We start from the raw sequence: 12972 nt of genomic DNA on the forward strand, positions 1-12972 counted from the left end.
GCCTGACATACCCCTGAGACTTCATCAATGTCACCTGACATACACCCTGAGATTCATCAATTGTCACCCTGCTGACATACTCTGAGATTAATCAATGTTACCCTGACATACACCCTGAGATTCATCAATGTCACCCTGACATACTCTGAGATTCATCAATGTCACCCTACATACTCTGAGATTTCATCAATTGTCACCCTGACATACCCTGAGATTCATCAATGTTCACCCTGACATACCCTGAGATTCATCAATGTCAACCTGAACATTACTCTGAGATTCTGCAATGTTACCCTGACATTACAATGAGATTTCATCAACGTTACCTCTGCTACATACCCTGAGATCATCAACGTTACCCTGAATACCCTGAGATTCATTCAATGTTACCCTGGACATACCCTGAGTTCCATCAATATAGAATACACACATAATTATCCTTGATTCTCTCTCTCTCCGCTCTCTCAGGTCCTGCTGGTCCCGCTGGCCCTAACGGTCCTGCTGTGGTCGTGGGGTCTTGTAAAGTTTTTCTGTCAGCATTTTGTCATCCATACTCCTCAACCTAATGTATTGTAAGGATGGTCCACTGTCTTTGCTGAGTACATGTTTGACCTTTGACCTGTGTCTGTAGGGCCCTGGTGGTGCTCGTGGAGAACAAGGGAGAGGCTGGAGAGGGTGAGAGAGAGGCCACAAGGGACACAGAGGTTTGAGGCGGCATGCCCGACTTCCTGGACCCGCTGTTGAGTATACCAGCCTTCCAATTATCATACAACTCATGCTGTTACAGTTAGCTGCTTCTCTTTACGATCATTTACTGCCCTTTTTAAAAGTTGATTTTTATTGATTTGTGGCATTAAGGAAGCCATGCACATTGTGTCTGGGTTGAAGATCTGTTGTTCTCTTTTTGCTTTAACATAATATAATGTGTTGATAATGTGATATAATGTGTGATTAATGTGATATAATGTGTGATTAATGAGATATAATGTGTTGATTAATTGAGATTTAATGGTGTGATTAATGAGATATAATGTTGTGGTATGTCAGGGTAACATTGATGAATCTCAGAGTATGTCAGAGTAACATTGATGTTTTTCAGGTAATGTGAGGCTAACATTGATGAATCTCAGGGTATGTCAGGGTAACATTGATGAATCTCAAGGTATGTCAGGGTAACGTTGATGAATCTCAGGGTATGTCAGGGTAACATTGATGAATCTCAGGGTATGTCAGGGTAACATTGATGAATCTCAGGGTATGTCAGGGTAAAATTGATGAATCTCAGGGTATGTCAGGGTAACATTGTAAGCTAGTCCAACAAATGTCCAAAACGTTCGGCCTGAAAGTGACAGAGATACTATAGTCGACCCCTAAATTGATGAGAAGAGGTACTTACAGACTCTCCGCGGCTACCAGTTTTGCCAGAAGCACCAGAGGGACCGGGGGCACCGGGAGGTCCGGGAGCACCAGGGGAACCGGCATTACCATTCTCACCACGGTCACCCTGCAATGAACACACACACACAGGAACAAAGAGTCATGAGGGTAACAGCACCAGTAATGGGGACAAGTGTTGGAGTTTCCTTCCTTACATTGTAAAGTGGTGGAAAAGAGCACCTGAAAGAGCTCTACATACACCAACAGTAAGGGTTCTATTCAATAAGTCAAGCTGAAGTGTTACAGATTGCGCAATAGAAATGTATAGTAATTCCCATTTGAGCTGATATGTGCAGCGTTTACCGTGAATGCTAAAGCGGGAACATTGCCTTTAAATTTCCATCACGCTGTAGCATTGAACATCATCGATGCGGAATGAATAGAGCCCTGAGTGTGTAATTTCTAGACAAGTAGGCTGTATCTATTATCCAGTAGCAATGTTGTTTATAACAACAGTGTCATGGAAGAGTAAGACATGGTTTGATAGTAGAGGCTTACCTTGGGACCAGGGGGTCCATCGCGACCGGCAACACCATCGTGACCAGTGGAACCCTCACGACCAGCCTCACCGGGTGCACCAGACAGGCCAGGGGGTCCCATGGGGCCAGGGGATCCACGCTCACCGACGGGGCCGCCAGGTCCCTGCTTACCAGGCTCCCCCTGAGAGAGGACAATGGACAGCTCAAGGGTTAAGACTCTTAAGATTTGGAAGTAGAGACAAAGAAAGCCAAGAGAAAACTTAAGCATGAAGGATCTGATGTCATTGTAAATAAGAATTTGTTCTTAACTGACTTGCCTAGTTAAATAAAAATTTAATAAAAAAAGGACATATCAACAGAATTTTCACCTAGTTAGCTCAGGGATTCAAACAAGCGACCTTTCGGTTACTGGCAAAACATTCTTAACCGCTAGGCTACCTGCCGCTCCTACATAGCTACTTGATGCCCTTAAATAGTAATATGTCGAGTGGGGTGGGGGTGCTGTTGATGGGAACACTCACAGCTTGTCCTGGAACTCCTGGGCTACCGCTGGTTCCCCTTCCTCCTGGGCCCCCCACAATACCACGCTGTCCACCAATACCTCCGGGTCCGGGGGTTCCTGGGGCTCCCTGCAGAAAAAGAACAGATCGAGGCAAAGATGACATATTCTTCAATGCAGCAGGGACAACCAGAACAATCATATATAAAGGGATTCATCACCATGGTTTAAACTTTACTATATGCATAAAGTTTATGTAGCATTACATATTTGGATGTATTAATTTATATATTTGTATTATTATTAAACATTCCATCTAGTTCTTTAAATTATTTGTCTTTTTTTCATATTGTTGTTTTGTTTCGTAATGCTGGGAAACATATAAACATATAATAATATAATTATAACTATACAGCTTCAGTCTTCATCTTCAGCACTTCATCCCTCTCAGCCCTTCATCACACTTTCAGCCCTTCAGCCTTCATCCTTCATGCACTTCAGCCTTCAGCCTTCATTCCCTTCATCACTTATCGCCCTTCACCTTTCATCCTTCCTCCTTCAGCCCTTCATCCCTTCATCCTTCAGCACTTCATCCCTTCAGCCCTTCATCCTTCATCACTTCAGCCCTTCAGCCTTCAGCTCTTCATCCTTCAGCCTTTCAGCCCCTTCAGCCCTTCATCCCTTCATCATTTCAGCCCTCAGTCCCTTCATCCCTTCATCACTTCAGCCCTCAGCTTCAGCTCTTCAGCCTTCAGCTCTCATCCTTCATCCCTTCAGCCTTCTCAGCCTTCACTTTCTGCCCTCATCCTTAGCCTTCATCCTTCAGCCTTATCCTTCAGCTCTTCATCCCTTCAGCCTCATCCCTTCAGCCTCTTCAGCCTTCAGCTCTTCATCCCTTCATCCCTTCATCCTTTCAGCCCTTCATCCCTTCATCCCTTCATCCCTTCAGCCTTCATCCTCATCCTTCATCCTTCACCCTTCATCCTTCATCTCTCTTCACCTTCATCCTTCATCCCTTCACCTTCATCCCTTCATCCCTCATCCTTCATCCTCCTTCATCCTTCAGCCTTCAGCTCTTCATCCCTTCAGCCCTTCATCCCTTCATCCTTGATGTGTGTTGCTCTGTTTACTACTTTGTTTATTGCTGTTGTTGTGTTTATTTATTTATTGTTGTTGTTTATTTGTTTATTATTGTTGTTTATGTGTGTATTGTTGTTGTTTTTTGTTTATTGCTGTTGTTGTTTATTTGTTTATTGTTGTTGTGTTGTATATGTTTATATGTTTATTGCTCTGTACTTACCATTGGGCCATCATTACCCTTGGCTCCAGATTGTCCTGAGGGTCCTGGGGGTCCGGCGGCTCCAGCCTCACCGGGGCGACCAGCGTGACCAGTTTCACCACGTCCACCCCTCTGTCCCTCTTTACCAGAGGGGCCGGGGGGCCTGGGGGTCCGGGGGCTCCTCGAAAACATTTAGGACATGAGGGTAGTTTGTTTAGAGCAAATCTTTTAAGTATTTCAATATGTGAGTTAAAGATTCTTACTTGAAAAGCCAAACTTGATATGTTTCAGTGTGATGATGATAGATTGGTGATAGATGAAGTGTTACAAAGGTGACCTTACACTTCCACCAGGAGGCCAACTCTTCCACCAGGACCAGGCCATACCAGAAGCACCTACAGACATGATCACACACACACACAACACACACACACACACACACACACACACACACACACACACACACACACACACACCACACACCACACACACACAACACACACACACACACACACACACACACACACACACACACAACACAGAGGAATACAGAACAGCTTTCTTAAAAAACCTACTTACATTTTTATTCAGTAAAAATAAATTTAAAACTAGTGTTGTTATGAATGATGTGAGGATTTGAGTTTAGAGTTCTTACAGGGGGCCCAGGGGCACCACGAGTTCCTTTAGTACCAGCATTACTCAGAGCAGACCCTGAGGACACAAACATCAGGGAGTTAGGCCATAAAAAAATCTATAAAGGACACATGCAATAATATGTCCTGAACATGATGGTCACATCACCGAGTCAGTCCTCAACACCTTCTAATGGTGAGAGACAATTTCAAACCGGTCACTGGATTACAGTACATTAAGGATATACAAGGGTGGCCTGTTAGCCAAAAGTAACTTGTGCTATATATCTGCAAACTATTCCTGAATTGGTTGATTCAGGAACAAACAGCAAACAGCTAAATGTATATTTCTTGCTTTCTTGGAGATTTGAGATTTGAGCTTGTAGTTCAATCAAAATCTGTCGGTTCAGGAGTTAAAGCTGATAGGACAGCCTCAGACAGCCATACCTGAGGTCCAGCAGCACCAACCGGTCCACCGGGCCCAGGAGCACCAGCATCACCTTTGGGGCCGTTGTTACCAGTCTCTCCCTTGTTGCCAGGCTGACCATCAGCACCCTGATCAAGGAGGGAGAAGAAGAAAGGACGGGTCAGGGCTGGGTTATAGGATTCCACCTGGAAACAAGAATGTGCACAGCTTCAGAGTGTTCTGGACTGGACCAGACTGGGTGTGATGTTCTCACAGGGGGTCAGCGAATCCAGCAGGTTCCAGGGCACCATGCTCACCACGCTCACCCTGGAGGATTATGGGTAGAAAACACATAGGGTCAGAGGCTTGGGAATGAAAAAATGATAGCAGAACAAGCAGAATGTGCTTTGTTCAGTAGTGATGAGAGAAATGCGTGCAAGATGTGCTTTTAGTGGATGAAGGAAATGGCGGTGCCATCAATGTGCTTTGTTCAGTGTGATGAAGAGCATGGCGTGCCATCAATGTGCTTTGTTCAGTGTGATGAAGAGAAATGGCGTCGCGGCATCAATGTGCTTTGTTCAGTGTGATGAAGAGAAATGGCGTGCCATCAATGTGCTTTGTGCAGTGTGAGAAGAGAAATGGCGTGCCATCAATGTGTTGCGTCATGTGATGAAGAGAAATGGCGTGCCATCAATGTGCTCTGTGCAGTGTGATGAAAGAGAAATGGCGTGCCATCAATGTGTGCATTACACCGCTGTTCATAAGCAGGTGAACATGTAGTATGTCATTGGAAGTTACTCACAGGGGAACCGCGACTCCAGCGGGACCAGGGGCGCCAAGGACCACCTCACCCTAACACAGAGAGAAAAGAGGAGGGAGAGAGAGAGGAGGGAGAGAGAGGGAGAGGAGAGAGAGGAGAGAGAGAGGGAGAGGAGAGGGGAGAGGAGGGAGAGGAGAGGAGAGGGAGAGGAGGGGAGAGGAGAGAGAGGAGGAGAGGAGGGGAGGAGGAGAGAGAGGAGAGGAGGAGAGGCAGAGAGAAGAGAGAGAGGAGAGAGAGGGGGAGAGGAGAGAGAGAGAAGAACGGAGGAGGAGAGGAAGAGAGGAAGAGAGGGGGATGAGGAGAGAGAGGAGGAGAGGAGAGGAGAGAGAGGAGGAGAAGAGGAGGGGCAGAGGAGAGAGAGGAGAAAAGAGGGAGTAGAGGAGGGAGAGGAGAGGTGAGAGAGAAGAGAGAGGAGAAAAGAGGAGGTAGAGGAGGGAGATGAGGGGAGAGGAGAGAGAGAGGGGAGAGGAGAGAGAGGAAAAGAGGAGGTAGGAGGGAGAGGAGGGAGAGGAGAGAGAGGAGGAGAGGAGGGGAGAACTATCTCATATTTCAATGGAAGATTACCAAAACATCCTACACATCAAGGTGGTAGCTACACAGTGATGTTGTTTCTACACATTGCAAGGCTGGTAGGTACAGCAGTAGTCTGTTTTCAAAATCAAGGCTGTAGCTACAAGTAGTCTGTTTCAACATCAAGGTGTAGCTACAAGTAGTTGTTTCTTCACATCAAGGCTGTAGCTACACAGTAGTTGTTTCTCACATCAAGGCTGTAGCTACACAGTAGTTGTTTCAACACATCAAGGCTGTAGCTACAAGTAGTTGTTTCTACACATCAAGGCTTGTAGCTACACAGTAGTTGTTTCTACACATCAAGGCTGTAGCTTACATAGGTGTTGTTTCTACACATCAAGGCTGTAGCTACACAGTAGTTGTTTCTACACATCAAGGCTGTAGCTACACAGTAGTTGTTTCTACACATGATATTGTACCGTTTACTGGGCAATCAAACTGTTTCAATCCAAACAGCTTTTTGCACTTACCTTCTCTCCATGAGCACCAGTGGGTCCGGGGGGTCCGATGGGTCCAGTCATACCACGCATGCCGTCTTTTCCTGGGCCACCGTCGGCTCCCTTGGGGCCACCATCACCTCGTTCTCCCTTGGCACCGGAGTTGCCACCTGAACCACGCTCTCCGGGCATTCCTTGCAGACCTGGGGCTCCCATACCGCCAGGGGCACCAGCAACTCCAGTCTCACCCTGGACAGAGATGGTAGACAGAGAAACATTAAACCAATAGAGATGGTAGACAGACACACATGAAACCTCCTATCGCATTGTACCAAAATAATATATTTACAAAAAGGAACAGAGATGGTAGACAGAGAGACACACATTAAACCTCCTTTTGCTCTGTGCCAAAATAATATATGTACAAAAATATTTGTTGCGGTGCAAAAATAAATAAGAAAAGGACAAATGATATGGTTGTATAGGGCCTAATGTAATTCTCAGTCCTAGGATCAACATAAGGACCAACTGAATTATTTAATCAATGATGTAATCTGTATCTGTGTTCTCCAGTGTTCTCTTACCCTAGCACCATCGTTACCAGGAGAACCATTAGGTCCACGGGGTCCAGAGGGGCCGACAGAGCCGACGCCACCACGCTCACCTGGGAAACCTCTGTCACCCTTAGGACATAGAAAAAAAGGGAGGAAAGGAGTAGGAGAGGAGAAGAGCGGAGGAGAAGAGGATGATAAGAGGGGAGGAGATGAGGAGAAGAGGGGATGAGATGAGGGGAGGAGAGGAGGAGGAGAAGAGGGGATGAGATGAGGTGAGGAAAGGAGGAGGAGAAGAGGGGATGAGATGAGGGGAGCAGAGGAGAGGAGGAGGAGAAGAGGGGAGGAGACAAGGAGGAAAAGGGGGAAGGAGAGGAGGAGGAGAGGGGGAAGGAGATGAGGGGAGGAGAGGAGGAGGAGAAGAGGGGAGKAGATGAGGGAAGGAGAGGAGGAGGAGAAGAGGGGAGGAGAAGGGGGAAGGAGAGGAGGAGAGGAGGAGAGGAGGAGGAGAAGAGGGGAGAGAGGAGAAGGAGAGGAGTGGAGGAGAAGAGGGGAGGAGACGAGGAGCAGAAGAGGGGAGGAGAGGAGGAGAAGATCTGTGAACATCATGTCTGTAATGCAACAGCTACTGAAGCAGGCAGCTTAGAGACAGATCCGGGGGTTCAGATCCATCTGCTGTGATGCTGTACTTACTCTGGATCCACTGGGGCCGGGACCTCCAACCTCACCAGGCACCCCCTGTGGAGCAACAGAGGAGTGGGGAGCAATCAACCAACCAATCAACCAATCAATCAAATATATTTATAGCCCTTTTGACAGCAACAGTTGCCACACAATTAAATGTATTGCTAGATAATGTCTGATTACACTTCAACAACTGCATTTGGGTAAAAACTTGCTTTCCAGCTACTTAAAGGGGTCTAATTGTTCATCAATTCAATTCAACATGTCATGGAGGGCATAGCATTACATCTAGAACCTATAGGATCTCTGTGATGGGAGGGCACTACTTACCTGATCACCAGCCTTGCCAGGCTCACCAGTAGCTCCCTGAGTTCCAGGCAGACCCTATAGGGATGATCGGAGAGGTGTGGTTGAGATTTCAGGTCAACATGTAACATCATTGGTTGCAATGTGAATATCTAGACAAGTAATGATAGCAGAGGTAAGAATCGTGGCTGGTACCCTACCTGGAATCCGTTAGGACCAGCGGGGCCACCCTCTCCTTTCTCTCCTTGACCTCCCTGGAACAAAATGGTGTTTGGGTGGCTCATGAATAAATTCATACAGTATGTGTCTCAATGTTTCATTAAAAGGGACTGTACAGAATGCGTCAATGTACTGAAGATTTATGTGGCTAAATGTGCCATTCATTCTAAGAATGAGATGTGTCAAAACTTACAGCAGGGCCTTGGGGTCCGGGAGCACCAGAGTCACCATCTTTGCCAGGGGCACCCTAGAAACAAGAAGATGCCATCTATTACAAATCCAAGAACATGGACAATGATCTATTGACACAGACTTGAGATAAGTTGATTTAACATGGACAAGTCAAAACATGTTGACACAGCATACTGTATGTTACTGTATGTTACTGTATGTTACTGTATGTTACAGTTTGAATGATTGCTCCTATCTGTTTCAGGTTTTAGTATAGCTTCACTTACAACACCCCCAACAGCTCCGGCTTCTCCTCTCCCACCGGGCTTTCCACTGTCACCCTTTAGGGAAGAGACAGACGATGATTACTCTTACTGTACATTCATATTCTACTCAGTAAGAAACACACTGAATACACCACCCCTACCATTCATTTACATGTGTTCAGTATATGAACTAGACCGACTGTGGAGTGGTGAAAATAACACATTTGTAACCACCATTTAGGAAGGAAATGAATGCTTTTGTWAATTTTTTTGTATGTTTGTTTGTTTACTCACAGCAGGTCCTTTGGGTCCGGGGAATCCCATAACTCCAGGCTGACCTCTGGATCCAGAGGAGCCTGGGGGTCCGGAACGACCATCGTTTCCAGTGATACCCTACAGGAGAGGAGGATCACACAGGCTATCAAAGGGTATGGTGCTCTCCTGACTGAACCAACACAATTATTGTTCGACTTTCTACTTTAGACCAAGGAAGGTGGAGGTCAAAACATGTTAAATCCTCTCGATAATGTTCTCTTGCCAATATAGTTTATTATATACATAGTAATAATATAGTAATTAGGTATGCATTGAGTTTGTGGTGAATAGGTCAGTAGTACTTACAGCAGGGCCAACTTTCCCATCGGGGCCAGGGCTGCCAGGGCTACCAGTCATACCCTACAAGCAAGCAGGGAGAGAAGAGCACACATTAGATCAAACCAAACCAAAGTTTATTGTCACGTACACATTTTAGCAAATGTTATAGCGGGTGTTATAGCGGGTGTTATAGCAGATGTTATAGCTGTTGTTAAAGTGGGTGTAATATCGGGTGTTATAGCAGGTGTTACAGCAGATGTTATAGCGGGTGTTATAGCAGGTGTTATAGCAGATGTTATAGTGAGTGTTATAGCGGGTGTTATAGCGGGTGTTATAGAGGGTGTTATAGTGGGTGTTATACCGGGTGTTATAGCGGGTGTTATAGTGGGTGTTATAGCGGGTGTTATAGTGGGTGTTATTGCGGGGGTTGTAGCGGGTGTGATAGGGGGTGTGATAGCGAGAGAGAGAGAGAGAGAGAGAGAGAGAGAGAGAGAGAGAGAGAGAGAGATGTGAATAGGTGACACTCACCTTGGATCCAGGCATGCCAGGCTCCCCGGGGCGACCAGCCTCACCAGTGGCACCTTGGGCTCCCATTGGTCCATTGGCTCCACGCTCACCAGGGCCACCCTATCACATGGGAAGGTTAATTGGTGATGTCTGTGTCAAGTTTTGATAGGCAAGCATTATGGTCAGCTTCAGGGCTTAGAGATGAAATAGTGCTCTGTGAGGGTAACCAAGCCACCAAGACACATTCAGTGAGCATATTTAAAGCTACAATCTGCAGTTGTTACAYCCATTTTTGAATTTCTAAATGAATGATATATACCCATTGTGTCACGTTCCTGACCTTATTTTCCTTTGTTTAGCTTTGTTTAGTTGGCCAGGACGGGTGGGCAGTCTATGTTATGTGTTTCTATGTTTAGGTTCATTGGTAATTAGCCTTATATGGTTCTCAATCAGGGACAGGTGTTTGACGTTTCCTCTGATTGAGAACCATATAAAGGTACGCTGTTCACACCGTTTGTTTGTGGGTGATTGTCTTCCGTGTCTGTACCACACGGGACTGTTTCGTTTGTCTAGTCTGTTCCTGTTCGTGCGTTCTTCGTGTTCTGTAAGTTCTCATGTTCAGGTCGGTCTACGTCATTTATTGTTTTGTAATTTCTCAAGTGTGCTTCGTGTTCGTCTTGTTTAAATAAATTCATTATGTATTCCACACAAGCTGCGTTTTGGTCCGATCCATGCTCCTCCTCAGACGAGGAGGAGAACAACCGTTACACATTGATTCTTGAAGAATATAACTTGAATATAACTTGCCTCATGCGCTTAGTTCAACGGAACGCAAAAATATTCCAATGTTTGTAAACAATGTAAAGGTAAACAAACACTGTATAGCCTCAAAACATTGTTAAAACTATGATTTAATATCATGGAGAGTAAGCCCATGCATCMATGTCTATGAATTGGAAAGTGGTTATATTTCTCCAGGCCCATCCCTCAGCTTTTTACCAAAACAGAGGCGGTCTGTCGGCATTGTTGTTGTTGTTTCAATTAAGGATTCTAGCTTCAAGGATAAGGATGTTTTTGCTCATCGGCTGAATTTAATTTGGTTCAATACAATGTTCTGCTTTGAAGCTTCCAATGCCTCTTGGCAATTTCATGTATGGCCTAACATGGTCTAAACACCAGGGGTCATGTTTCTTCACATGGACTTTATAGTTTACTGTTCAACTATTACTGTCATTATTATTATTATTATTATTATTATATTGGACAATTGACTCACCTTGCCACCGGCAGCTCCATCAGAGCCGGGGAAACCACGCATACCAGGCATTCCCTGTTGGAAGAAACAGGACCGACACACTGTATTACACAGTGGACCATGGCACAGGCACACCATATCACAAAGTCAAGGCTTGACTGACAATCAGTGTCCCCTGGGAATGAAAGGTATTCTATGCACATGGTCTAGTATAGACCAGTGACTGAGGCTCTGATGGTTGGTTGTTGCTTTTTCATATTCGAAAATCTATATGGTCATTTACTGGACTCATATGGAGATAACAAAACACAACTTTAAAACGAATCTGTCTGTGTAGGGACATAGTTCTTATGAGTAGGGGCACATCAGAGAAGGGGTATCTGACATGGAAGAAGGGGGCTGAGTGGTCGCGGGCCAGAAGACCCTGTTTGAAAAAGAGGAGGAAGGGATAGAGTCAGACCTGTAGTAAACTCACCTGTTTAACAATACCTCCAGAAGAAACAGGTGTCTATCACCTGGGTTAGAGACCTGTAGTAAACTCACCTGTTAACAATACCTTCAGAAGAAAACAGGTGTCTATCCCTGGGTTAGAGACCTGTATATAAACTCACCTGTCTAACAATACCTCCAGAAGAAACAGGTGTCTATCCCTGGTAGAGACCTGTAGTAAACTCACCTGTCTAACAATACCTCCAGAAGAAACAGGTTCTATCCCTGGTTAGAGACTTAGTAAAACTCACCTGTCTAACAATACCTTCCAGAAGAAACAGGTGTCTATCCCTGGGTTAGAGACCTGTAGTAAAACTCACCTGTCTTAACAATACCTCCAGAAAACAGGTGTCTATCCCTGGGTTAGAGACCTGTTAGTAAACTCACCTGTCTAACAAATACCTTTCAGAAGAAAACAAGGTCTATCCCGGTTAGAGACCTGTAGTAAAACTCACCTGTCTAAACAATACCTTCAGAAGAAACAGGTGTCTTATCCCTGGGTTAGAGACCTGTAGTAAACTCACTGTCTAACAATACCTTCAGAAGAAACAGGTGTCTATCCCTGGGTTAGAGACCTGTAGTAAACTCACCTGTCTAAACAATTAACCTCCAGAAGAAACAGGTGTCTATCCCTGGTAGAGACCTGTAGTAAACTCACCTGTCTAACAATACCTTCAAAGAAAAACAGGTGGTCTATCCCTGGTTAGAGACCTGTAGTAAACTCACCGTCTAACAATACCTCAAAGAAAACAGTGTCTATCCCTGGGTTAGAACCTGTAGTAAACTCACCTGTCTAACAATACTCCAGAAGAAACAGGTGGTCTATCCCTGGTTAGAGGACCTGTAGTAAACTCCACCTGTCTAACAATAACCTCCAGAAAGAAAACAGGTGTCTATCCCTCGGTTAGAGACCTGTAGTAAACTCACCTGTTCTAACAATACCTTCAGAAGAAACAGGTGTCTATCCCTGGGTTAAGACTGTAGTAAACTCACCTGTCTAAACAATACCTTCAGAAAAACAGTGTCTATCCCTGGGTTAAGAGACCTGTAGTAAACTCACCTGTTTAACAAATACCTCCAGAAAAAACAGGTGTCTATCCCTGGTTAGAAGACCTGTAGTAAACTCACCTGTCTAACAATACCTCCAGAAGAAAAACAGTGTCATCCCTGGGTTAGAGACCTGCTAGTAAACTCACCTGGTTAACAATACCTCCAGAAGAAAACAGGTGTCTATCCCTGGTTCAGAGACCTGCTAGTAAAACTGCACCTTCTTAGACAATACCTCAGAAAAAACCAGGTGTCACTAATCCCTGCGTTAGAGACCTAGTTAGTTAAACGCAACCTGTCTAAACAATACCTCCAGAAGAAACA

The 12972-nt window shown here is 45.2% G+C and overlaps 1 protein-coding gene across 1 annotated transcript in view; it reads right to left on the reverse strand.

The window, feature by feature from the left end:
• The window catches only part of LOC111978005 (collagen alpha-1(I) chain), a 47868-nt gene that overhangs the window by 4425 nt on the left and 30471 nt on the right, over positions 1-12972 (reverse strand). Inside the window, 23 exon segments of the mRNA XM_070448721.1 lie at positions 613-666; positions 1359-1504; positions 1936-2097; positions 2438-2545; positions 3716-3872; positions 4032-4053; positions 4056-4089; positions 4350-4392; positions 4766-4881; positions 4979-5059; positions 5535-5548; positions 5551-5584; positions 6593-6808; positions 7144-7242; positions 7804-7848; positions 8125-8178; positions 8301-8354; positions 8513-8566; positions 8778-8831; positions 9051-9149; positions 9378-9431; positions 9879-9977; positions 11134-11187. Coding sequence (XP_070304822.1) covers positions 613-666; positions 1359-1504; positions 1936-2097; positions 2438-2545; positions 3716-3872; positions 4032-4053; positions 4056-4089; positions 4350-4392; positions 4766-4881; positions 4979-5059; positions 5535-5548; positions 5551-5584; positions 6593-6808; positions 7144-7242; positions 7804-7848; positions 8125-8178; positions 8301-8354; positions 8513-8566; positions 8778-8831; positions 9051-9149; positions 9378-9431; positions 9879-9977; positions 11134-11187 — 1853 coding nt within the window.

This window comes from Salvelinus sp. IW2-2015, linkage group LG18 (genome assembly GCF_002910315.2).
Source record: "Salvelinus sp. IW2-2015 linkage group LG18, ASM291031v2, whole genome shotgun sequence".
NCBI lineage: Eukaryota > Metazoa > Chordata > Actinopteri > Salmoniformes > Salmonidae > Salvelinus > Salvelinus sp. IW2-2015.